Source organism: Astyanax mexicanus, chromosome 6 (assembly GCF_023375975.1).
Source record: "Astyanax mexicanus isolate ESR-SI-001 chromosome 6, AstMex3_surface, whole genome shotgun sequence".
Classification (NCBI taxonomy): Eukaryota; Metazoa; Chordata; class Actinopteri; order Characiformes; family Acestrorhamphidae; genus Astyanax; species Astyanax mexicanus.
The window spans coordinates 46751264-46778474 of NC_064413.1; the positions used below are offsets into that span (position 1 = coordinate 46751264).

Sequence of the window (27211 nt, forward strand, 5' to 3'; positions counted from 1 at the left end):
CACACTGGAGCCACGATTCCACCTCACAACGTTCTCCCAGACACCCAAACAGACAGCGGGCTTTATTTCTAGCTATTTTTAGGGCATGTCTGGTTATTCTGGGAACATAAAACAAGAACATTTGTGCATATTTGGGAATACACACTGATCAGCCATAGCATTAAAACCACTGACATAAAGGGAAGGATCATAATCTCATCTCTTACAGTGCCAGCAGTCAATTTAAATAAAGATGTTAGGCAGTAAGTGAACAATCAGTTCTTGAAGGTGGGTTGAAAGAAGTGACAGTGTGTAGTTTGGATTATAAACAAGTTTATAAGGGATAGTAAAGACCCCAGTAGACTTAAACCTAAACTGTTGTTAACAGTGACAGCATGCCATCATCTATGACCAGCTTGCCACTCCAGCCTTGACCTTTCTCTTAAACTTTCCATGAATAGAGTCATACTTGAAATTGTACACCTAACCGATTTACTTTTTTATTGTTTTTTATTATTTATTATTATTTTTTATTGTATGGTACCTACAGTACCATATTTTTTGCACTATAAGGTGAACCGGATTAGCAATAAACTTAAAAAAGAGGTACATTAGGATTGTAAGGTAAATTATGCGACACTAGTAAGGAACAGGGGTGTCACCATGATTTCCTTCTAATTCAGCAGGTCTCACTGCTGGGCACGCAAAACTAAACAAAACATTTTCTTTTAAAGTCAAATAATAGCTGGATGTAAATTATACACAGATTGCTTTCCTAAAAAGTTATACTGTTTATTTGAGTCAGTAAAGCGCTTCCGTTTACTAACAGTAAGCTTAGATTTCCAGATTGCCACTAAGGCTAGGTGCAGCAGCATTATTAGCATTTGCATTAGCATTAGTGGCTAACAACTAGCGCTAGCAGAAAGTAAATGCTGTCTGACAGCACTACACTGAAGAACCCTATAAAGAGTGTTCTGGTAAGCCTGGGCGATATTAGCTAGCGGTTCATAACATGTAGCTTGTTCTAACACAGTAAACTTGCAGGCTGAAGTTCGATATACTCATCTCTGAACGGCGAAAGAGCTAACACTTAGTGCAGTTAGAAGCTAATGCTAATGCTGCTCCAGCCTTGGTGCTGGAGAGACTTTACTGAAACTCCTGTATAACGCTGTACTTCAGCGGAGTGGCTTTACTGCTCCTGACTGGTAAAATTCATACATAAGGCACACTTTAAATTTAAGGATTTTAAGTGCGAAAATAAGGTACATTACTCAGCTCATATCTACTGTGACTCTACCAAGTACCGGGGTTAACACTGAGTTACAACACAGTAACAATGAAGACTGCTAAAGTTATTACACTCAAGATTCTAAAGTCTTTGGCTTTTTTTGTCATATAGAGCGAATGCTTGAAACCACTAGACAGCAGATACTAAACAAAGTATCCCGTTTCTGATGTCAGGCACTAAATTTACCCAACAAAAAGCAAGTCGAGTAGAGTAGGTTGCATGCAGTGGAATAGCACCATTACATAAGCTGTTTGCATGTTGCCAACGGTATGCCGCTTTGCCTTCTGCTCTGCTGGATTCTGCCCAATCGTGGTTGCATTGTGCTTCTGTTGATGCAAAGGGAACCTGTTGATGATTATAGGCAGTAGGTGATTATAGGCATGGAAACAGCAGCAAGCTGTTCTGGCGCTGGGGAACCAACTGAACCCAATGGGTGTCAACATACAGTGCATCTACCACGTGCAACCTAAAATCACCTTTACTCATGACAGCAGCAAATAAAACTGTTGTCTCCTTTAACTCAAGTGATTCAAAATGACATCTAAACTCTGAAATAAACTCTTCAGGGAATTCCCTGAAATTCAGGTCATTCCTGGTTAAGGGACCAAGCCAAGCTTGAGTCTTTGCCTTGAAACAGGAACCTACACAATTTTAGGAAGATACTTTTAATATTATGGATGATCAATGTGTATTTATGAATCTAGAAATAGTCCACCCATCGTCTTATCAGCTTATTCTGGGTCAGGGTCATCAAGGGTTCATAGTCTACCTGGAATCACTGGATACAAGACAGGACACAAGATATCTCCTGAACAGGGTGTCAGCAAATTCCATGGGGAATCACAAACACCTATTCACTCACATTCACAGCTTGGGGTAATCCAGTTCACTTAGCATAGCTGTGTCTGAAACTGTGCCCTATTTACTGCATAGTGCATAATTTGTGGTTTTGCCATTTTGAGGTGTTGTTCGAAAACTAATTGCCAAACTTCCAATGCACTATAACAGTCCCACAATGCACTGTAAAATATATTGTACAAGGCATGTACACTATCAGACATGTAATACCCATAATGATTCCTGTAGTATGTAAAAAATGCTTATTAAAAATAAGAAAAATCTGTGCAGCTTTACTAAGAAAAATCTAATGATTACAAAACAATGATACAACACAATAAATCACAGAGAAACTAGACACACAAAATCTACTCTGTCAAACTCTGTTCCCTATAATATAAGTTCTATATACTGAACAGGGCACTGTTTCAGACACAGCTCATGTCTTTTTTTGGTAGATGAGTGGAAACATAAGTATCTCTTAGGACAGTAGTGCTCATTCCTGCTTCTGAAGATCTATCACACCTAGAATCTAAAATGTTCTCATATCCCTGAATGCCTTAATTGAATGCCTTAATTACATGAATCATGTGTATGAGATTATGAGGAGGTCATCCCTGCAGTGCTCAGGGACCAGGAGTGAGAATCCCTGCTTTAAGAATAGTGAAGAAAATAATGTTGAATATTTTCTCTTCATTTTACTTTCAGATGAACCTTTTCTTTATTTGTATTCATTTACATGCTTCTAAAACTGAGATATTGTGCTCGTTTAGACACTAGGCGCTAAGCCTCCACTATCTGCCCTTTTTTCTCCTCTACTGTAATCCTCTAGAGAAATAGTGACAGACATGGTAGTCCAGAAATGCACCACTGACCTGAAAACGCCTTTAGCATGAAGCTCATTGTGGGAAAAAATTACTCAGTAACAAAAATACACATTTCGCATTTCGTGTTGTGTTCCAGGAGCTATTCTGTTCTCAGGCAGTCGGGTAAATACCTAAATGAATTAGCATTTCCGAGAGCCCTCAGGACTGGAGTGTGTGCGTATGATTCATGCATGCTTCAGTTTCAGTGAAGAAAACAATATGGCTTGTATTAATATGAGAAGGCATTCACTATGGGGCTGATTATAAATGGCTCATTGTGGAGTTGAGAGTGACGTTTATTACCGCTGGTGAAATAACTCCTATCCAAACAGAACAAACAGATCTGACAGATCATACGCCATGATGAATTAATGTGTCACGATAAGAAGATAACATCTGACCCTCCAAAAAAACATTACACAATCTTAGAGACATTCAATTAGAACAACAAACATCATTGGCAGGGAAGACACGTCCGTAAAGAAAATATCATTATCAGACCCCCACATTAATGCAGAGCATGAAAACCAAGGACTTAATATCCAACAAGATGACACAGATGTGTAACAGCTGTTTGCAGACCGGGTGTCTTTCTCGAGTCTCACTCAAACTGGAATCAAGCTAAATTTCCATGGCAACACCAGTTCTTACTGGTTCTTAAGTAGTCGACTTCCCTGCCTGCTGGTGGACCCATGCCACGTCCTTGCTTTCTCTTAATGGTCAATCTTCAGAGGTCCCTGGGCGCTCTACACTGGAGAAAGACGGGCTGTCGCTGCCAGTGCACGTAGTTTTACTCTCTTCAGAGAACAGCTTGATTTCGGTTAAAGCCAATAAGGCATGTTTTCTCTACTCTGTCACACCCTTTGAAAGACAGTCTGTTTGGCAGTTCTATTCAGAGCATATTCCCTTTACCAATAATTACCTTCACATGCAAGACTGGAGCTGCAGCAGATGGAGGAGAGTTTCTAATTCATCCAGTATTCTTTGACAATTTTTGGAAGATCCATATGAAAATCCATGTACAAACATTATACCTACAAAAGTTTCCAGACACTCCTTTTAATGAGTGAGTTTGGCTATTTTACAGTGCATCATAATGTCAAAACCCAGACATATAGTTGTAAATTCACTGCTTGTTTAATTATCTTAGGAAACATTGCCAATATAACGTCTTTGAGTGGCATTTTTGATCCAGTATGAGTACCTGACTTTGCTCATCCACTCATGACCAAATGCCATCAAATCCTCACAGCAATGTTTCAATTTTAGTATCTAGTTTAAGGCCTTTGCAAAAGAGTAGAGTCAAAAGGGAAAGTAACCACCTGACTAATTTCAAGTAGCGCTGCCAAAACAGATCTGACCCATTGAGGCATGGAATCCACAAGACCTCTGAATGTTTCCTGAGGAAGGAAATAGATCCTTCAAGTCCTGTAGTTGTGAGGTTGATGCTTCTTATTAAAGATCAGTAAGCCTTAGGTAACCATGACCAACCTGTTGTCAGTTTACCAGTTCACCATTCTTGAAGTACCGTTGGTCCCATCCACTTGCCCAGGGGGTTATCTCCACCCCTGCCTTCTACAAGTGGCAGGACCTGTGAGGGTCCAGATGCTACAAGACCTGAGTCATTTACAGGGCTTCTGAAAGAACAGACTGTTCTTTTACTGCATATACATCTCTGGAAAAAAATAAGAGACCACTTATAAATAATGAGTTTCTTTGATTGTACCAAACTGAAAACCTCTGGAATATAATCAAGAGGAAGATGGATGATCACAAGCCATCAAACCAAACTGAACTGCTTGAATTTTTGCACCAGGAGTGGCATAAAGTTATCCAAAAGCAGTGTGTAAGACTGGTGGAGGAGAACATACCAAGATGCATGAAAACTGTGATTAAAAACAGGCTATCTTTTTTGTTTCTTTAGCCATTTCTCATTTTCTGCAAATAAATGCTCTAAAGGACAATCCTTTTATTTTGGAATTTTAATAGAATAGAATAGAATAGAATAGAATAGAATAGAATAAAACAACAATGTTCATTTTAAATCGAACATATACCTAAAAATAGCAAAACCAGAGAAACTGATTCAGAAACTGAAGTGGTCTCTTAATTTTTTTTTCCAAAGCTGTGTGTACAGTTGGACCATAATATTATACATATGTTCACAAAATCTGGTAGTTGTAATGTTCTGGATAAAATATTTCTAAAGGTCCAGAGAGGTACAGTGAATTACTAATGCTAAAAGGTCATATAAAGGTGCCCAAGAAATACATTTGCATGATGTGACTTTGGGCGTTGGGGAGAAAAAGTTCCTCAGGGTTCAGTTCCTCAAGAACAGTGCAGTCAGTGCAGTCAGTTCCTCAAGTACATTTTAGAAGGAGACACTGAGACACTCTGAATGTTCTGACGTTAAAGTGAAACGTCTCCAACATACTTTTTATTAGTCCAGAGCCCTGAACTGTAATAATGAATTCCAAGCTCAGGACAAACCTCAATCTTTGTTGTTTTGATAATGAAGACCTGACTGTCTTCTTTAAGACTTCTTGGAAACAGGCTGAATAATAATCAGCCTTTCATTATTCAAATCACAAAATATTAATCTCAGATTTTAATTTCTTTGAACACCAGGCAAGGTCAAGTTCCAGAAGTTGATGTGCCATTTTAAAACTTTCCTCTCTGTTCTAAAACTAGTCTTTTATCCCAAAACTATTACAGGATTATGAAGTCTGTAAATGCAGAGACATCAGATTCAACAAAGTGTTCCCTCCTTATACTCTATTTAATGATATTTCTTACATAGAACATCAAATATAAATGCATATGAAGGACCACCACACTCCATTATAGCCATGTGAGAAAAAACAAACATGCTTTTTTCCTGACACTTGTGTGAAGATTGCAGATTGGAGGAAATGTGTTGCGGAACAATGGAGAAGACGCCCCTCTTCATCTAATCCTCGGAGTGTGAATCCTTCGAGGATTGGAATACATTTTTCTTCCTTCCTCACAGCACTTTTCACCTCGAAGCGCTGGCTTGGCTTTGGAGAACACCCTCCAAATCTGCACAGGAGAGCATGGCAAATGCATCATACATGAGAGTCATTACAGCCTGCACATGCTTTCAGTGGATGACAGAATCTGTTGCGCTTCAGAACTGGGACGGGAAAAGCTGGTGTCTATTGCAAGTGTCAGAAAGATGAAATATGCAGCACCTTCCTCAGCAGAACAAAAGCCGAGGCTAAATCCTGCTTACGTCAGCATCCAGTCACTGCACCCAGTGCTCACACAGTTTCCTGTAACAAAGAATACTGCAAGATTACACCGGCTCATAGCAGGGAACTGCATGGACTAAAATGCACATTACAGTAATTACAGGTAGTGATGGGTTTTGGTGTATTGAGTAAGGGAGTGGATGAATGGATAGATGGATGGATGAGTGGGTAGGTGGATGAATGAGTGGATGGGTGGATGGATGAGAGGGTAGGTGAAAAGATAAGTAGGTGGATGGATGGGAGGGTGGTTGAATGGAAGGGTAATTGAATGGGCAGGTGGTTGGTTAAATGGGTGGGTGGGTCAGTGGTTAGTTGAGCGGGTGTGATTGCAGTGAGTTGGTCAATGAATGGACGGACGGGTGGTTGTTTATTTGGGTGGTTGGATAGATGAGTGGATGGGTGGGTAAATTGAATGGGCAGGTGGATGCTTGAATGCATGGGTAGGATCAGTGGTTGGTTGGACAGGTGTGATTGCAGTGAATTGGTCAGTGGAGTGCTGGATGGACGGGTTGTTAGATGGATGGGTGGTTGGTTAATTGGTTTGGTATTTGGATGGATGGATAGATAGATGGATGAGTGGATAGATGAATGGGTGTATCTGAATGGAAGGGTGGTTAAAAGGGTGGGTGGGTCAGTGGTTAGTTGGGCTGGTGTAATTGCAGTGATTTAATCAATGGATGGATGAGTAGAAGTTGGATGGATGGGTGGATGGATGAATGGGGGTATATGAATGGGAGGGTGGTTAAATTGGTGGGTGGGCCAATGGTTTTTGAGACTGAATTGGTCAGTAAATGGATGGATGGGTAGATAGGTGGATGGGTGTTTTGGTGGATGGGTGTATGGATGGATGGATGAAAGGATACATTTTTTTGTGGGTGAACGAATGTCCAAATGTTTGTGGACACCTTTTAATCATTGCATTTAACAATTGTACATTACTCTCATTGCTGACACAGAGGTGCAAATGCATGTATGTACTGCCAATAGAACAGAATAATACACTCTGGCGCAGATAAAAATTAAACTATTGGCATCATACCTAATACCAGCGATGGGCTAGAGCAATATAAAGCCCCCAGCAAAAAGCTGTGGAGCAGTGGAAGTGTTCTATGGAATGATGGTGCTCCATCTCATACTTTTGGGATTGGGATTTGAGAAGTTGGGGATGATGTAAGGTGGTAATCATCTAAAATCCTGAACTTCCTAAAACTCCTGTCAACAGATACAATTAAATTCTCACAGCAATGCTCTAAAATCTAATCTTTTCTGGACAGTAGAGAGGGAGAAAGGAGACTCAGTGTAGAGGCTTATTGCAGTGGGTTAGAGTGATCTCACCTGGCAATTTCTACCTCACAGCAGCTGTATCAGTCTGACACTAAACGTGCTATTCTCTTTTTCCAGTACTGAGTTCAGGGGGTTTGAGGTATTGTCTGAAATGACTAGCAGCTTATTGAGAGTTCTTCTTTCCAGCACATCCTCCAGAGTGTCCAGCTTTACTCCTACAACACAGCTGGCCTTCTTCGTCAGTTTGTTCATAGTGTTTTTGTTGATACTGTTGAAGATATCACAGACAACAGCAAATTGGGTGAACGTCCAGAGTTTTATACACATATTGAGCCACAGCCTCTTCAGAAAGTACAGACAGGTCTGGCCTGGACGCTGCATGGCTGTCTAAGTGAAAAATGCGATACTTTTAAGTTGTAATCATGTCTACATCCAATTAAGTTGGTGGTGATTGGAAATGGAGGTGGTTTGATCCTGAAGTCCTGAAGAAGTGAAGGCTACCACCATTACCATAGGTTTATTGATATAAGGCCAGCGATTTTAACCCTGTTCCTGGAGGCACCATGCCCTGCACATTTATTAGCTGCATTCCAAAGTCAAGAATGTATCCTGGGTGGACTGCATTTCTTGGCCACCATGTCATAGAAGGCTGTTACAAACTAAATACCACTTCATATACAGCCAAGAAATTTAGTCGGTGTTCAAAATGATTTAAAGGACGCAACTGAGGTATCCTTCACAGCCCTCAGCTGTGTTCACAAAATCACAAAATTCACTGTGCACATCCTATGCAAGGGAACAAAAGAATTTAAAATTAAGAGTTTTAAAATTAATTCTAAAGCAGTTTTACATCTCAGTGGACTTGACACAGCATTTTCACACAGTGTCACCACAAAGCCTCATTAGACTGTTCCATATATGTGAGGAACATGCTACTCAGAAAGAGTCTTCATAGGACAGTGTTTGCCTTTGACTTTGAAATGCAGTTTTTGCATTTTCCACTTCCAACACACCTGATACACTCCTCAGCTCATCAACATGTCATTTCAGAGTTGTGGGGATGTGTTAAAGCAGGAAATCCAGAAAAAAATGTACAAAGCACATGGTTCCAGGACCAGAATTAAAAAAAAAAAAATCAACATCATCAAAGTCCTTCACTAGCTTCCTGTATGCATCCACCTGTCCACTTTTGACACACCACAATGATGATCTTAGGTGTGTCCCAAAGTCTAGGCTTCAGTCAAGGTGGGCTTTATTTCTCATTGGCAACATAATAGAAGAACAGAGGTTCAAAAGAGAAGGACACTTCATATAAAGGTGAGAAAACTGTGCTGACTTCAATGACTTTTTCCTTAATCCCACACAATGATGGCAACACTGGGAGTTTAAGGCCAGCATGTGATTCCTACAAGTTCCACATAGCCAGCCAACCAAATGTTTTTCAAGCTGACACTGATGCAACTCCACTGGAGAGCTCATCACGCTTGGAGGAGAACACTAATGGCCAATTTGTCACAACAGACAATAGACGCCTTGTTCGGCTTGCATCACACTGACTGATGGGGGAGGAGGAGGGTCTTCTTACCAACCAAACTAAAGTGAAGCCAGTTGGGCTTTCTGGGACTCTTGTGCATGGGTGAGTTTGGCATCTCCAGGGATTGAACCAGTAATCTTCCAATACTAACATCTACTTTGGAAACAATTGAGTCAGATCAGACGGAAGTGAAGGAAATGACTATATAGGGAAGGAAACCTATATAGAGTCAGAATCTAAAGAAGCATTTCAACCAGTATAGGGGATAAGCTGGTATACTGCCTACTACTACTACTGACTCCTGTACACAACTATAAGCATTCTCAAAGCCCAGTAAATTGCCATGCCATGAAGGAAGTTATTATATATCTCCTTACAAGGTCTCCTGAACCTGAAAGTTTGAGCAATTACCACGCCTCAGCAGCAGAGTGTGTGTTTTGTCTATGTGTGTGTGTGTGTGACTTTCAGTTGTAGGTGAATGCAGTGTCTCCGTGAGACCAGTTCAATAAATCCTCCGTATCAAAGAGAGAGACTTTAATTTTCTCCACCTCTCTCCATTTCTCTCACCAGCTCCTGTTTTTCAGATGACACAAGCACAAAACAAATAGCCGGGGGGCAGCCAAGAATGAAATATAACAAGAGAACACTTTGAGAGCGGTGAGAAATAACTTTGGGACACACACGCGGTGTGATGAGTCAACCCCGACTATTCCAGACGTCAGGGCTGCAATTTTCCAAAGCCTGCCCCGCGCCCCAGAAGAGCTATTAAGCTTAGATTCATGGAGGCCAAACCAGGTGGTACAGATGGTTCGTTATTCATTGATACGAGGCGGAACGGACAAAAGACAACTGTGCTGTCGTAAGATGATCACAAGAGGTGTGTAGGAACTCTTAATTAAGTTTGTTTCACTCATGGTAGAAGCATAAGGAACATGAGACATTAACAATGTGTGCCAAAATCTGTGCACTAGTCACTATATATTAGTGCACTACCTTGGGACTTTGGGGTTTTGCCATATTGTAGTAATGTAAAAAACAGTGGAGAATTTTTAGTGTACTATAAAAATATTTAGCACAGTAGAGCAGTAAAAGGCCAATTTATGCTTCTATATCAAAACATTGTTTGTATAGCGGTATGTTGACCTTCTTGGCAAAATAACAAACTATGACAGCTGAAACTGAGTGGACTGTGTTGAACAGAGAGCTAATATCTGTTGCTACCTTAACCCTTGTGTGGTGTTCATATTTTTGTTACTCGTTTACTTTGTTACTTGTATTTAATTCAGCAAAATTAAGCAATTTTACATTAAAATGCTTTACACATGCTCGCTTCACCTAAATTGCAAGCAATATAAACAGCTCACATGGTTAATATTTACCCTTTACCTTTCTTATGTCACATTTCTTTCAAAAAGTGCTACTCTTTTTTATTAGTTTTTAGAAAATGAATTAAACTCAAGATATGAGTAGAAAATTTGTTTAGTTTCAAATTTACAAATGAAGAAATGTTTATTAGCCCTTGGCCAAACATACTGTATGTAATATAAATGTGTAGGGAGGAGGGGGGGGGTGTACAGTGTGTGTTTATCGAAAATGTGTTTTGATATATGTTTTTCACAAAAAATGAGCCAATGCCAATGAGTTTCAGTTAGAAAAAATATATTTTTTTAGTATCATTTGATGAAAAATGAAAACGGGTCCCACAGACCCGAACACCACACAAGGGTTAAGTAAAAATGAACAGAAGAGAAGATGGTCTATACAGCCACTGGACCGTTCAAGACAGAAGGAGGTTGAACGTTCAGTGCTTGTTTAGCTACTCAGAAACACAGACAATGAAATGCAGCTAGATTTGATGATTTGGTTCATCATCTGTAACCATCTCAATCCTTTATCTCACTTAATTTTCAACTGAATTTAAATGGGCATCCAAAGAAAAACAATTACAGTTTTTGTGATCTGTGTTGCCACTTAACCTAGTTCCAGTTCAGGAGAGGAGCACACCAGGCTATGGCATAAAGTATAAGGTACAGAACGAAGTTAGGCGTAGGTTATGTAGATATATGTATAATACAGTACCAGTCAAAAGTTTGGACACACCATCATTTTTTTTTTCATTATTTTTAAATTTATTTTTTTTTGCATTGTAGATTAATACTAAAGTCATCCAAACTATTGGAGGGGGGTATAAAGTGTAAGCAAACCAGAACATGTTTTATATTTTAGGTTCTTCAAAGCAGCACCTCTTGATTAGATGACAGTGTCAAACATCTTGGCTGTTTTTTTTTTTCAGTCAGCTTTATGAGGTAGAGTCACCTGGAATTCAGGCTTTCAGTTAACAGCTGTGCTGAACTCATCAAGAGTTAATTACTTGAATTTCTTGCTCTGTTAATGTGTTTGAGAGCATCAGTTGTAAAGTTGTGAAGAGGTAGAGTTTCAAGAGTTTCATCAGAGTTACCAGCCTCAGAAACTTCAAATTAAAAGTATATAACAGTTTTAAATGTACTACATGATTTCATATGTATTTCTTCACAGTCTGGATGACTTCAGTATTCATTTATAATTTAGGAAGAAATATTTATAGTAATAAGATTGAATGAGGTTTTATGAAAAAGCGTAATTTGACCTGCACGCACAATTCATTACACTGTTTGGTTTAAGGGTTCACGCACAGCTTCTGTAAAGGAGATGAAATTCAATCTGCTTATCCGGGTGGAATTTGCTGTCGTATAGCACTGAGCTCACACACATAATGAGGGGTTTGAAATCATTTACTACATCAGGGTTGGCAATTACGTTTGGTTGTGGGCCAGATATTTTCCAAGCCATTACTTGGCGGGCCACAAAAAAAAGGAAAATAAAGTGTAATGGGATGAAGTGCTACAGACTAGAAGCTCTCCAGCCCAGAGGGTTGTTGAACCCAATTGCAGAACAGTGGAATTCAAAGCTGGTAAACCCAAGAAGAAAGAAAAAAAAAATCGCCCTTATAAGGAGATAGGGAGCCTGAGAACGGGCGGAAAAACAAAGAACGGGCGGAAACCAAAGTCATGCCGAGCGCAACAGAGAGACAGGAACAGGGGAGGAATGTAAAACCAAAGCTCACCAGAGAAGCATTTGATTTTTTCTTTTTTTCATTATCGTTCACTATAATTCAAACAACTTCACGGGCTAGATGTTTCACATGGGCTACGTAGTCAAATTCTGTTTTCTATCATAGTGCTCTGTAGGTAAATATTCTGGATTTTTGGATGTAGGCAGTAGTGATTATGGCACGGCTCTGAACACTGTAAGCTGTTGTTCTCCAGGGGGACTTTATTGTTGTGGATTTGCAGGTTCACCTTCTGAACTCTGCATATTGCGCACTTTGGCTGATGGGAACTTCCCCCCTTTTGTTAATTATGAGCCGGGCTTCGCAAATGGCTTCTCATCTATTTGTGATATATTTAGCATCGGATTTCACTTCCAGCAGAAGCAGAAGCACTGTGGTTTGGGACGTGGCCAGGCCGTGCCTGCCGAAAGACTCGTCCTGCGGGCTCGACTGCGTCGGGGGAATTTAACGGGCCGAGTCGCGGCAGTGGCGTGATTAATATGGGTGTCACCTGGCGGGCCGGGCTGGGAGTTCAGCCTCGGCTCAGAGCGGGATCCGATCTGAATACTCGCTCGATTAAATGCACTCGCACCATCGCCTGCGGCCTGAAATTCACGCTGACTCCATCCAGACCTGCACGTGCTGTATGGCACTGTACATTACCAGTTCTTAACCCATTAGCTGCTGGCAGGCAGTGTGGCTGCTGGTGGAAAATTGGGTGGAAGTGCAGAAATATAAAATATGATCGGTTCTCACTCACCAGTCGAATAAAACACTCCAGAAATGCAAGATATTCCAGGCACTACATCAAACAAGTGTGACGCATGCTTAACAGACTGACATATAAGATAGGTTACATAAAGATATACTAACACATGCCCTGAGGAACATTATAGATCTTGAGCCCGCCTAGCTGCTCCTTGGAACTCATTCCACATTGCTATGAAGCCTTTAGAAACTACTGCGTGGGAGCAGCAAAACATCACTCGCTGGGTCTACAGTTGCCCATCTGGCAGAGGATTAGACTCCCCAGCATTGATAAGATCAGCTCTAGTGTTAACACTGGATGTGTTTGTACTTTTTTTTTTGGTACTACACATTTTCATGATCTTCTCTGATCTTCTCCAGACTTATTCATAATCACAACTCAAAATATGACTTACTGAGTGCGTCTATGTTTAGGCATTCAAGAAAGCTTGAAAACTAAGACCATGGTCCAGTTCCTATTTTAGGATCGTATCGACCTTCCAGTATAATAAATAAATAATTGAAAAGCACCAATCTGATCTGCGAGACACAACACTGGAGAGTCGATATCCCCCCACATGAAATTATACTAGCATAAACATCTCTCTAACTGCTCCAGGGCAGTGGTACTCTGACCCCCCATACCTTATTTCCACACCGACGAGGGTGATAGATGGTTTGTTTGCTTTTTCTTCTCATCCAATTTCCCCCAATTGATCCAGACCATTCTCTGTGGTGCTCGCCCTGCCTCTGGTCCTGCTATTGATCCAGCCTGGGCTCCAGCTCTTCTGAACAGGCGGCCGTTAAAAACCTACAAAATCAGGTCTTAGCCTCATGGAGCTGGACTGCCGGACGATGCTCAATTTCCTGCACTTAGAGTTTACAGTAACTGGGTTACAAGTGTCAGAGCAATGGGTGATTACTGCTGTATATAACACAGATCAGATTCAGAGACAGTCAAAGACTCTGTAAAATGCTTATACTGAAGGAGCATTATTCACACTCCTGGTGTTAGAGCGGAGGGTGAATAAGAGTCTCTATCACTGGACCACACTTAAAAAAAAACATGAATTGTAAGTGGTTATTTCTGTCTTTCTCTTGTATTTAATAAAGCTAAAGTTGCTGAAAGGAATGAAATATGGCTCGTTACTCCACCACCAGTGATGCTACAATACTGTTAAAAACATACTGTGCTTTTCGTGGAATATTCTTTGAGTATTTCTTGGCAATTATGGACTGACAATAATAAAGGATATTAGCCCAAATTTCCCAAATAAATGCATCACATCCTGCATCCTCCAACATCCAATGATTTTTACCACAGTTAACCAATAAAGAAAATAATATAGAGCCATAAATGCACTTATATTGCTAAAGAAAGGGTGTATATTAGAAAATTCGGTACCACTTTAAAATAAGACTACCTTTATAAAGGGTTTATAAATGGCTTACTTTACAATTAGTTTATTAATGGTTACTAATTAGGTTGTAAATGCCTTAAAAATCATTAATAATCAGTTATAACACATACATAGAAAGGGCAACAATGACCTGTTGGTTGCCAAATAGTGAACCCACAGCCATCTATATCGTTGCCCTTTCTAAAAATGGGTTATAACTGATTATTAATTATCTTTAAGGCATTTACAACCTAATTAGTAACCATTAATAAACTAATTGTAAACCATTTATTAACCCTTTATAAAGGTAGTCTTATTTTAAAGTGGTACCGAAAATTCATGTAAATGTATGAAGTATATAAACTGCCTATGTAAGTAAGTATCATACCCTGGACAAATATATGTACATATTGATATTCTAGCTCTTTCGCAATTCAGAGGTGAGATGCTGCAAGCTAATGCTGCTGCACCCAACCTTAGTGTAAACCTGGAAATCTATGGTTACTCTAAATTAATGGAAGCGTTTTAATCACTCAAATAAACAGTTTTCAGGAGTAAAGTCTTTGTAGATTAACATCCAGCGCTCGTTTCACTTTGAAATATTTTTTTTTTGAAGAATTACATTTTGTTTACTTAGCTTAGCTTAACTTAGTTAGCGGTGGGGCCTGCTAAATTAGAAGGAAGACATTGTGACACCCCTGTTCCTTATTAGTGTCGCATAATGTGCATTATAATCCACTGTGCCATATGTAAGAAAACAGATGTTTATTAATAGTGTGCCTTATAATCGGATGCTCCTTATAGTGCAAAAATAATCTAATATACAGTACTGTGCAACAGTTTTAGGCACCAAAGCAAATGACACTAATCCATTTATCTCAGCAATATGAGTGTTTTTTTTTTCCTGAAAAAGCACCACATAAGATTTGAATAGATGCAAATAAACATACATACAGTAAAATGTAAAAAGAAATTCTCATTTTTAACAAAGTATTTTATATCCTGTGAGCCAAGCTGTAGAACAAAGTGTAGAGATTCCAGATTTCTCATAGAAATTCACTCAGAAATAAACTCAGATGAAGAGGAGAGATTAGGAGATGTTTTAAGGAAAACAGGGCTGTAAAAGCTCTGCTTTTTGTAAATGTTTTTGTTTGTATTTATTGTAATGCTATAGTGTTTTACTGAGCTAATAAACACTTACTTCACAGATAAGAAGCTTTTTCATTACTGAAATTCCCACAGGTGCATAAACATTTGCACAGTACTGTATGTCACACATTTGAAATATATATATTGCCATATATCTCTATCTCATTTCCATACGTGAATGTGGTTTAGTTTTTTAACAACACACTTTAATTACTGCAGAATTACAGTAACACAAGGTCTGCTGGGAATTGTGGTTTTAAAGAAACTATTTTAGAGATTGTTCTCAAGAAACCTTTCCAACAACACACAGCGTGCGAATTTAATAAACAGCGAGGCAGTTTTCACAACAACTTACCGTAAAAAAAAATATGGCATGAAATGGGTTAGCAAATCCGAAGTGGCTTAGAGCAAAAGTAACACATTAACACAAAAAGCCTCAGCCCCACCGGACTGACTCACGCTCAGCAATCCGTGCACCATCCATTCAGCCTCTGATTACAAAGCATCTCACATTCATTACTCCAGCTCCAATCGAGCTCATTCCCTGAAGAGGGTACCCCGCCATTCTTCTGTCACCCTTCATAAACAAGGAGGAGAGGGACACACACACACACACACACACACACACACACACACACACACACACACACACTCAACACAATACAAGTGATAAATTGGATGGAGCAGACTTTTCTCTTCGCCATTATTCCACAAATGCCACAGTGTTTGTGTGTTTTTCTCAGTTTTCCTCCCTATACTGATACAGGCACATGACATACGATATAACAATGTTACACAGAGGATTTCACAGCTATTCCACTATACATACCACTGCTTAATATAGTTAGCATCTGCATAGTTTTATTTAAATTGATATTTTATGAACCTTTAATTGACTGTAAACCCTGGGCTGTGTCTCGCATTTTTGATTTCTGACAGATGGCTTGGTTTATTCACATTTAACTAATATTACCCAGTAAGCACAAAGACATTTAACATACTTAAACAAAAGAACGCTTCTGTTTTCCTAAAATTTAAAGCAATATTATGTAAAGCAGCATACAATAGCTTTACAACCATGTTGATGCTCTACAGCAGAGGTCACTAATGGGCGGACCGTGGTCCGGGTCCGGACCCAAACATTGTCCAATGCGGACCCAAACCTACGGAGAAGGATTTAATTGTATACACGCTTTGCGGCGCAGTAAACTCACAGACCAATCACGTGTGGGGTAAGATCACCAAGCGCTCTCCTCTTCCAATCAGATCTGTGCAGACGCGGTAAAGAAAAAATAAATAAATAAACACACCGCTCCTCAAGCGGGATCGAACCCGTGTTGTCAGGGTCGCAGTCCCGCTGCTCCGGCTGTTGAATTGGGACGCGGCCGTGAAAAAACGCCTTTATAAGGAGATAAGGAGCCCGAGAACGGGCGAAACTAAAGTCAGGCCGAGCGCGACACACAGAGAGACAGGCGAGGAATGTATACAAAATTATTATTATTATTATTATTATTATTATTATATATATTTGTCATCATTCAGTTCAAATAACCTTACAGGATATAGCACTTAATTATAACAGAAGTTAACAATCGGTCCGGACCTTGGCCTGTTGAAATTTTCTCTAACTGGAACATACTAAATTCTAATTAAATACCCCTGCACTACAGGCTGTAATTGGGATAATCAATTCAATACCATTTCAGGCTGAAACAAAGATATCTTACCTGATATTTATTTTTATTTTGGACAGAAATGTAAGTAATATGTAATGGCATTTTTATGGGCCAGACTGGCTGTAAACTGAATGTTCATAAACGTTGCAGGTCACTTGTTGCTTATTGGGCATGATTTTGCTTTGAAGTCATTTTGAACATTTAAAAATGAAAACCTTTTGGAACCAATTAAAAAAAAATCAACATTCAAGCTTTAACCCGTCTTTTCCTTTCTTTAAAAGTTTGATTCTATTCTATCTTTTATTTACTGCTTTACTTACACTGGCTTTTCTTCAGGAAGGCCACCCCATCATTGTCGTATTTGTCCACGACAATATGTTGTGTGAAATGTTATAGTTGTATAAAATAGAAACAGTTATGAGCTATAAATGAAATTAAATTCTAATAACATATAAAACAAATTAACTGGTAAATAATTCAATAAAATGAACCATTTTCGTAATAACTTATTGTATACATTCTTCAGCACTGAAGAATAGGTTTCAGAACTTTCAGTGGAATTGTATAATCATTGCTGCGGCACCCGGAGAGCAGTGAAAGTTGAGGCCCTTTCTCATTGGCGGGTATCAAACCCACAACCCTGTCATTAATAACAAAGTGATCTAACCACTGAGACACCACTGCCCCGGTTTTAGATCAGAGCTCAGGGTCAGCCATTCTAAGCGCTTTTCCACCAAATGCCCGTCCAGGCTTATAAACTGTGGTGTTTTACAGCAAACCAGCCTGCATTTCTATTAGTTTTAGTGAAACCATCAAAACGTCACATCACGGCCACAGATGTTTTCATGGTTTGCGCTGAAGAATCTTGTATTCTTTGGTTGCTGCTGAGAATAAACATTCCTGGTTCTGGTGGAGAACAGTGGAGACTTAGCCTTAGAAGATCTGGGTCTTGAACCCATAACCTGGTTACTGATGACCTGGCACACTAACCAATAAGCCATTATTGCCTATATTGGTAATAAGTGTTTTTATAAAAAGCTTCTCAAATAGCGATTTTCCACCAATGTGGAAGCAGCACCATTTTGGTTTGTGAACCTAATTTTGAACCATTCTCCCTGTTTCCACCAAAAAAGTAGGTTTTCAGAACCAGGAATGTTCATTTGCAGCGGGAACCAAAGAATGGGTTCTTCAGCGCTTTAGCTTCTGTTCTCAGCCACTGTGCAACACCCTTTATTAATGACGTATGATGTGACGTTTTAATGGTTCCACTTAAACTGGTGGAAACATGGGCTGGTTTGTTGAAAAGCACCACGGTTCTTCATGCCCGAGCAGAACGGAGTTCTTTTGGTGGAAAATCGCAATTCATAACACACACAGTTCTCCACACACTGACATCACTGACAAGCATGGTTCTTAATGGAATCCAAAGTAGTTCATCTATGGTATCACTGTAAGAACACTTTGTTTCATGTTTATTTTTAAGAGCATTTAGAAGTAAATTGATAACTAATATCAGACAAAATCAAGCCACAATTTATCCAATTCTTTACTTTATTCTTACAGTAACAAAACACACGTTACAGGACCTTAATAAACAAGAGCTTTCTGTTTATTGCTGTTTTCCTCAACTATTCACCGAGCAGTTAATAATCTGACTAGCTTCCTGAAAGCAATGTCATTACTCACCACCTCAAACAGCCGTTAGAAAAATGCAAAGCAGAAAAAACGAGTGCAGAGCAAGCACCCTCACTGTCCCTTTTTCCATTAGTCTCCATTGTTGGGCTGAATCCACGGGAGTAAACGGGCCGGACCACGTTTGTATTAAATCAAAGGCCGCTCCCTCCGGGCGACGCGCTGATGTGATGGAGGTATTTAAGTTCAGCCTCTCAGTGCTCTGGATGAAAGGTTGCTGCAGGCAGCTGGATAACATGAATTTAAGAAAGCTGCACTTGTACAGCATGTGAGCGATGTGGGCTGGATGACCTGGGGGAGCGGTTCAAGGTCAGAGGCTGAGAACAGTGTGTGAGTGCAGGCGGGCTGGATTTATTTATTATTTTTTTGCTTTTTGATCAGAAGACTGCACACGGAATCCGGTTGACAGCAAAGTTCAGAAAGATCGTAAGCGTGTCTTACAAAAATAGAGTCTAGCTGTTAAATCATTGACATGTTGACTCGCACATGTGGAACATCTGTGCCTTTTTCCAGGAGAAAGATGAAGCTCTAAAACTAGGCATTATTTTGACAGTAGCACCTGAGACAAGCAGCATCTGTTGAGCTGTTTGTGGGCCAGGGAGAGGTGGACTGGCGGTCTCAGTATCTGCCCTGGACCCCCAGCTCACGCTCCGCTGCCTGCTCGATGGCCTGGTGAATCACTCGCACCTCCTCCTGGGTCAGGGTTCGCTCCATGTGCCGGTACACAATCTGGTAACAGTGGCTCATCTTCTTTGTTCTGAGGGAAAAAAAAAGAAACCAGAAAAGAAATATGGTGGTTTTATTTAGTGATTTTTGAATAATTGGTTGTGAGTATAAGCAATGAGGCTGCTAAACATGGAGATCATTGGTCACTGGTTGAAATATGAAAATGAGGTCTCATTAAACTTAACATGAAATCTGGGATCCGATTGGTCCAGCAGGCTAAGCGCTGCCACTATGATCAGGAGATTGCTCGTTTGAATCCTGTTCATGTAGCTTGCCATCAGCTACCGGAGCCCTGAGAGAGCACAATGGGCTTTGCTCATGCTCTACCTGGGTGGGTAGATGGCGCTCTCTCTCCCCACATCACTCTAAAGGGTGATGTCACTTAGAACAAGGCGTCTGTGAGCTGATGTATCAGAACCGAGACGCTGCGCTTTCCTTCGAGCTCGCTGTGATGCTACACGGCAATGCTGCATCAGCAGCAGTACAAAAAGAGGCAGAGTCTGACTTTACAGCACATGTATCGGAGGAGGCATGTGCTAGTCTTTACCCTCCTGGTGTTGGATATCACTAGTGATAAGGGGAGTCCTAATGAATGGGTTGGGTGGGCAATTGGCTGTGCAAATTGGGGAGAAAATGGGAAAAAAACAGAAATAAAATTGCTAGTGTAGGAACTCTACACTATCTGCTTGATATGGAGATCAGAGCAAGCACAGCAGCCAGAACAAGCTGATAAGATCACATTTTTTGTGCATTATTGAGACTAATGCTACAAACTATTCATCAGGTTTTTTGTCAGATTTTATCAGTTATATAAATATGTTTTTGAAACAGAAGTTGTACTTTTTTATTTTTGCAAAGACTTGCCTACAAGGAATCTGGTGGCAGGTTTTAGTTCTTTTTCCTTAAAAAATCACATCTCATACTAAGAACTAACCAGAATAAAGTTAACTACCCCACCCACAAAGCACGCAATTAGAAATTCCATATCGCTGCTGTCCAATGTTGTATGCTGTACAATTCTCTCCATTTTTGTTGATTTTTATTTTACTACATAATTTAAACAGACAAACTGTCCCTTGCCAGCATTTCTTGATGAATGGACCAATAGAAATACAAATGACTTCAAAATGACCTAAAATAAACTCTTTTTACACTGACTTTCATTGAAAGTTCAAAAGTTTTTTTTCTCTCTCCTGTAAAGTTGCTGTTTTCAAGATACTTGTTTTTTTAATGGACAGTGACGATATTCACTTATTTAATTAAATTAATACTGTAATCTTAAAAAAAATAAATCGCACTCTAAATGGTATGTAAATAAAACATAACATCATAAAATTGTAGAGTTCTAATACTACATCTTTCAACTTTTAGTCAATAAACACTTGTTGAGCAATTTATCAGAAACAGAATACTAATACTGGGTAGATTCTTCTTTTACTCCTTCCAGCAGTGAAATCCACAAGATGTTAGAAACAGTTCTTTTTAAAATTATTGTCCATGTTGACATGAATAATTACCAACTGCTGCAGATTATTCAGTAATTCTCCCTTTTAACCACATATTTTAACCACAAATATTTTCTAGTCACCTATTTGATCCAGCATCTAGAAAACTGGAATACAACTACTGAAGAACACTGAACATGTTTCTTATAATCATAATCAAACCATCTTAAGTTTACTTTAGCTTTACGTTAAAAGATGGACAAATGTCTACTAACTCCTGCACACCGGAGAAGCTATTTTTATAAACTGCATTTTGTTCCAAGCTGTGGTCGCCTCTTATATTAGCATATAGTGCTAATCTCACCAGTGTCAATGCTTACTTGCTAATTAGTTTATTTGCAATTCAGCCCACAGCTAACCACACCAGGGTTATGGGGACTGGCAGCCACTGGATGCTGTCACACTCTAACAACAGACTTTAAATGAGATTCAGAGAGTTAAAAGTGGTGTTCAGAGAAACTTTACTCAAAGTTCAAGAGCTCAGAGCTTTATTTAAAGAATACTGTGGTCTAATTTGATCTGATACAATCCACATACTGAGGTAAAGCCACTGAGGGACACTGAAGGAACAGCTCTGGAAAAAATGAAGAGACCACTTCAGTTTCTGAACCAGTTTATCTGATTTTGTTATTTATAGGTTTATGTTTAAATAAAATGAACGTTGTTGTTTTATTCTATAAACTACAGACATTTATCTCAAATTCCAAATAAAAATATTGTAATTTAGAGCATTTATTTGCAAAAAATGAGAAATGGCTGAAATAACAAGAAAGATGGAGCGCATTCAGACCTCAAATAATGCAAAGAATTCATAAAGTTTTAAATCAATATTTGGTGGAATAAACCTGTTTTTTAATCACCGTTTTCATGCATCTTGGTTTGTTCTCCTCCACCAGTCTTTTACACTGCTTTTAGATAAATTTTTGCCACTCCTGGTGCCAAAATTCAAGCAGTTTAGCTTGGTTTGATGGTTTGTTGGTTTTCAATTTGGTAAAATCAAAGAAAGTCATAATTTTTAAGTGGTCTCTTACTTCTTTCCAGAGCTGTATTTGTCATGTTCATGAAACAAATTTAATTTTAGATTTTGTATCAATGGATTATGGGTTAAAACACTAATAATCCAACAGCTCTGAGGAAGAACCAATAAACGCTTCTCATTCTATTGTTCTGTGGTAACAGGTTTTCTGCTCTCCTAAAAAAAATCCATTAACATTTGGAGGGATTTCGTCCAACACCCACGACACAGAAGAAAAGCAGGAGATCTGGACTACAGAGTGAATCTTTCTGGAGCAACCAAGTGAAACAAAATGGCTGACAGGCGACTACAGCAGCACCAGCCGCTGGGATTCCAACACAAACACACGGGGAGTGGAGAGCAAGGCTTAATCAGATTCACTTTGCCAATACCAGATTTACTGTCAGGAAGATCAGGCTGGTTCCCATTGAAGTCCAAGCTCATCTGATTATGCATGGATGGCAGGCGGGCTGATAAAAGCCAGACCTAAATCCCATAGACCCGCAGTCTGCAGTCAATTATTACTTTTAATTAAAGAACAGTGAGAGCTGCTGAGCTGAATCAGGGTGGAATGTATATTTTTATGTTTTATTATCAGATTGTATATGGTGCACACATTAAATAGATTTTAACATTCTGAAGACACATCTTATATTTGGAGTAATAACTCAAATCTGGTTCTGTGCATAATGTTCTTTCCGCTAATTCCAGCTCGCTGGAGACAATATTTTCTTTTCGTTCAATAAACTGCATTATGTTTCTAGCCGTGATTGCCTTGTGTAATAACATACAGTGCTTATTGCATTGTTAAGTGACCTGGCAGAGTCAGGTTCAGACTTGGACGGCAAAGTGTCAATGCTTACTTTCTAATTAGCTTACTTACAATTCAGCTTACAGCTAGCAACACGAGGGTTGTGGGGACTGGCAGCCAGTGGATGCTGTCAGACTCTGACAACAGACTTTAAATAAGATTCAGACAGTTAAAAGTCGTGTTTACAGAAACTTCTGCTGAAACAATATGTCTATTCAAGAGATAAGAGTTTTTAGTACAATGTTCCCGGCTGAAATATGCAGTTAGAGAACAGATATGGCTAATAGATGGATTTTAGGTGGTATATGGTTGTCAGTGTGGTTGAAAAGCTGCATATCCAGACAAACCCGGGTAGTGCATCCTGGTGGACTGGTGTGGCTAAGCTGGTTATGCTGGTTGATTTCATTTTTCATGATGGTTAAGTTTGTCAACCAGTTTCTCATGCTGGGGGTCATACTGGCCAACCCGATCAGATATGCAGGTAATAGTGATCAACCACCTTGTTCATAACATTGTTTTTGGGTGCCCCTGGGTCTATGTTACCTTCTGGCTCTGTCCCTTTAGTAACACTGTTTTATTCAGATCTGTGAGTATTTTAATAGCCACACTTTCATTGGATAATGGTGCCTAGTGTCTGTTGCCCATAAATCCAGTTCAAACTACTTCAATCTTTCTGGTTTCCTCTGAGTTATTAACTGCTCATCTGTCTGACCTGACACTGATGGAAGTCTCTGGAAGTCAGGCCTACCTGCCACCCACCATCGATCAGCTGCCACCACCCAGTTGATGTGCCGGCCTTGGACTAGTTGCTCACTCTCCGCTTCGAAATTTATATAAACTCTAATTACAAATTTTCTTTCAAAGACTACAAACTGCTTCCAAAGACTATTCACCTGAATATACAGGGGTCTGGACAATGAAACGGAAACACCTGTCATTTTAGAGTGAGAGGTTTCATGGCTAAATTGAAGCAGCCTGGTGGCCAATCTTCATTAATTACACATTATTGCACCAGTAAGAGCAGAGTGTGAAGGTTCAATTAGCAGGGTAAGAGCACAGTTCTGCTCAAAATATTGCAATGCACACAACATTATGGGTGACATACCAGAGTTCGACAAATTGTTGGTGCACGCCTTGCTGGTGCATCTGTGACCAAGACAGCAAGTCTTTGTGATGCATCAAGAGCCACGGTATCCAGGGTAATGTCAGCATACCACCAAGAAGGACCAACCACATCCAACAGGATTAACTGTGGATGCTGTAAGAGGAAGCTGTCTGAAAGGGATGTTCGGGTGCTAACTCGGATTGTATCCAAAAAACATAAAACCACGGCTGATCAAATCACGGCAGAATTCAATGTGCACCTCAACTCTCCTGCTTCCACCAGAACTGTCCGTCACCACAATCAATTATTGTGGTCTAAAACCAGATGTTTCAGTTTTATTGTCCAACCCCTGTATAAAATATATATATATATATAGACCTATGTAATAATGACTTTTTAACACTGTCTGACCAGATGAATAGTCTTTTAGAGCAAGTACCCTGCATCTATATCCACTACTGCTGAACTTGTTCCTTGTTTCAAATGGGAAGCACTGCGTCGTCGCAGGGAAATGCCTAAAAATAGTCAGCAGATGAGTGTGACCACCAGGGATTCTCATCTGCAAATAGCTGATATAACAGGAAAGATCATACCTAGCATGTTGAGAAAGGAGAGATAATTAAGCCAACCACTGCTTTTCTGAGAAAGGAAAGAGAGGAAGGATAAAAAAACAAGGCTTTGTGAAAACAATTATCGCAAAATCCAAAAATAGCCACAAAATATTTGCTACAAAATCCCAAAGTGTGAGAACAGGCACCTATATAAATAGCAGGGAAACGTGGTGGCTGTGGAATGTAACACTGCATGCTCGTGGAAGCTTTCACTGGCGCGACTGCTCCCACTCCCAGCCAGATATCTACTGTGTAAGCCCCACAAACGCGAAAGCCTGACAAATTTAGGCCGCCACTGATTGCCACTGGGACACGTATGTTTCACATGGTACCCGCAGCCAAAGCAGCTAATTGGATAAAGTGATTTTCTACAGCGCTGAACTCTCACACACTCACTCGCTCTATCTTTTTTAGGCTTTCTCTCGTTTTTATCCGTCAATAAATATAAACACCAGGAGGCAGAATAAAATACAGGCTCTTAAAAAAAGAATACTTCAGACTAACTAACGCTATCCACATTATAATAAGTGTCTCTTCTAGCTGTGTAATTACACATTAACAATTTGTATAACAATAACAGTGTAACTACTGGTGAAGTACACATTGTTACAGATTAGTTACAGTCATACAGGTTATGTAATAGCACTTGTGTCAGCTTAAATTTGGACTTGTTTAGTAGAGCATGTGTGTAGAATAAGTGGTGTGCAAATGCAGATTTTTTCAAACAGCTTTTGTGTAGTATGTAATGAAAGCTGTGATTCTTTTAGAATACTAAAAAAATCTTCAGATTTCTTTATAGAAAGATGGGAAAATATTCTGCTATGAACTTTAAACCAAATTATATGATAATTAGATAAACAGTACCACTGTAATACATCTGTAACAATGTGTACTTCACCAATAGTTAAGCTATTATAGGCACTTATTATAAATAGCTTTTATTCAGTCACTTTAAGACAAACTTTTAAAATGCGGCAGTGAACAAGATTGCTAATGTCTGACACCCCGAACAGCTCAAATCTCTTTGTAATTTATTCTAAAATTGTACAGAACAAGTACATGGTAAGAAGACTGGAAATCCCACCATATATTATATCAATCCCACTATATATTCTATATAGTCTCACGTTATATACACCATGTGGCCTCAGTTGCTCGATCTTGCCGCTTCGCGCTTTATAACATCTGTGTAGTAAAACCACTTCATATGATCCAGAACGCAGCAGCACGTCTGGTCTTCAACCAGCCAAAACGGGCACATCTCACCCCACTGCTCATTGAGCTCCATTGGCTACCAGTTGATGCTCGCATCAAATTCAAAGCTCTTACAATCGCCTACAAGGTGATGACAGAACAGCTCCTTCCTACCTGCACTGATCACTCCTGAAGGCTTACGCTACCTCCCGGCCGCTGCGCTCCTCCAATGAACGTCGCCTCGCTTTACCAAACATTCACACAAAGCAATCCAGACTGTTCTTATACAGAGTTCCCCAATGGTGGAACAAACTACCTTCCACTACCAGATCAGGAGAATCTCTCACTATCTTTAAGAGACTCCTGAAGACAGAGCTCTTCAAAGAGCACTTACTCTCCTAACACCTCTAACTAACTACCTTCTACTACCAGATCAGAAGAATCTCTCACTATCTTTAAGAAACTCCTGAAGACAGAGCTCTTCAAAGAGCACTTACTCTCCTAACACCTCTAACACACTAACTACTTCTAACCTCATTTCCTTCTTCCCATTCTCTACTCCTCCATTCCATTATTTCCCTTTCACCTCCTTTAGGCCCTGTCTAAAGAAGTTTTTACCTTTAACTTCTATCACTTTTGTACTTCACTATTGTAAGTCGCTTTGGACAAAAGTGTCTGCCAAATGTAATGTAATGTAATGTAATATATTTTTCCACCAACAAATATTGACAGAGTGGCACAAAACACAACACTGTAAAAAAGAAAATCAACTTTGACTACCTGTGCTACTTCTTAACCATGCCAATTATGTTAAATAATTGAAAAAGTCATATTGTGGTAATCTATACACATCAGCGAGTCTCTCTCAGAGCTTGCTCTTGGATCTATTGATGTCGGTGGTGTATGCATAGCTTCCTCTGCCTCTTTGCCTCTGTCCGCCTCGCTGAAAAGAACATCTGACATTTCCAGCAAACACACAGGTGCTCAATAATTCAGTGGCCACGGAACGGAGAACAGTGATCCAAACACACACAACAATTCCATTTTATTGGAGCCTGCTCCGTTTTATTGCATGGCAGAATTTGGTTCGGGAGCCAGCAGGTGCAGTTATTCATACCAGCTTTTTGCTGCAAGCGCAAAAGAGTGTGAAACCGGCAGCGAAGAGGAGCGAGGGGGGTGAGGGGAGGAGTGGGGAGGATAGGTGGAGGCACAAAGATGAAACACAAATCTGACAGGAAGAAGCATCAGTGTACTACTTAATATTTAGGACCAATACATCTGAAATCACTGTATCACACAGATACTGATATGTACAGAAACAATACACTGCAGTGTGGCACTACAGACTTCTCCATTAACTGCTTCATTTGTGAATTCTAAACTAGGGCTGTGTATCTTTTAAAAAATGTTGATACTGATGCGGTACATTGAA

At 39.7% G+C, this 27211-nt stretch overlaps 1 protein-coding gene across 1 annotated transcript in view; it reads right to left on the bottom strand.

Annotated features, from left to right (window-relative positions):
• Nucleotides 1-18653: 18653 nt before the first annotated feature.
• fars2 (phenylalanyl-tRNA synthetase 2, mitochondrial) overlaps nucleotides 18654-27211 on the bottom strand; it is a 249150-nt gene continuing 240592 nt past the window's right edge. The window contains exon 8 of the mRNA XM_022673398.2: nucleotides 18654-19569. Within this exon, the coding sequence (XP_022529119.2) occupies nucleotides 19431-19569 (139 nt within the window). The 3' untranslated portion in view covers nucleotides 18654-19430. The remainder of the gene's footprint in view (nucleotides 19570-27211) is intronic.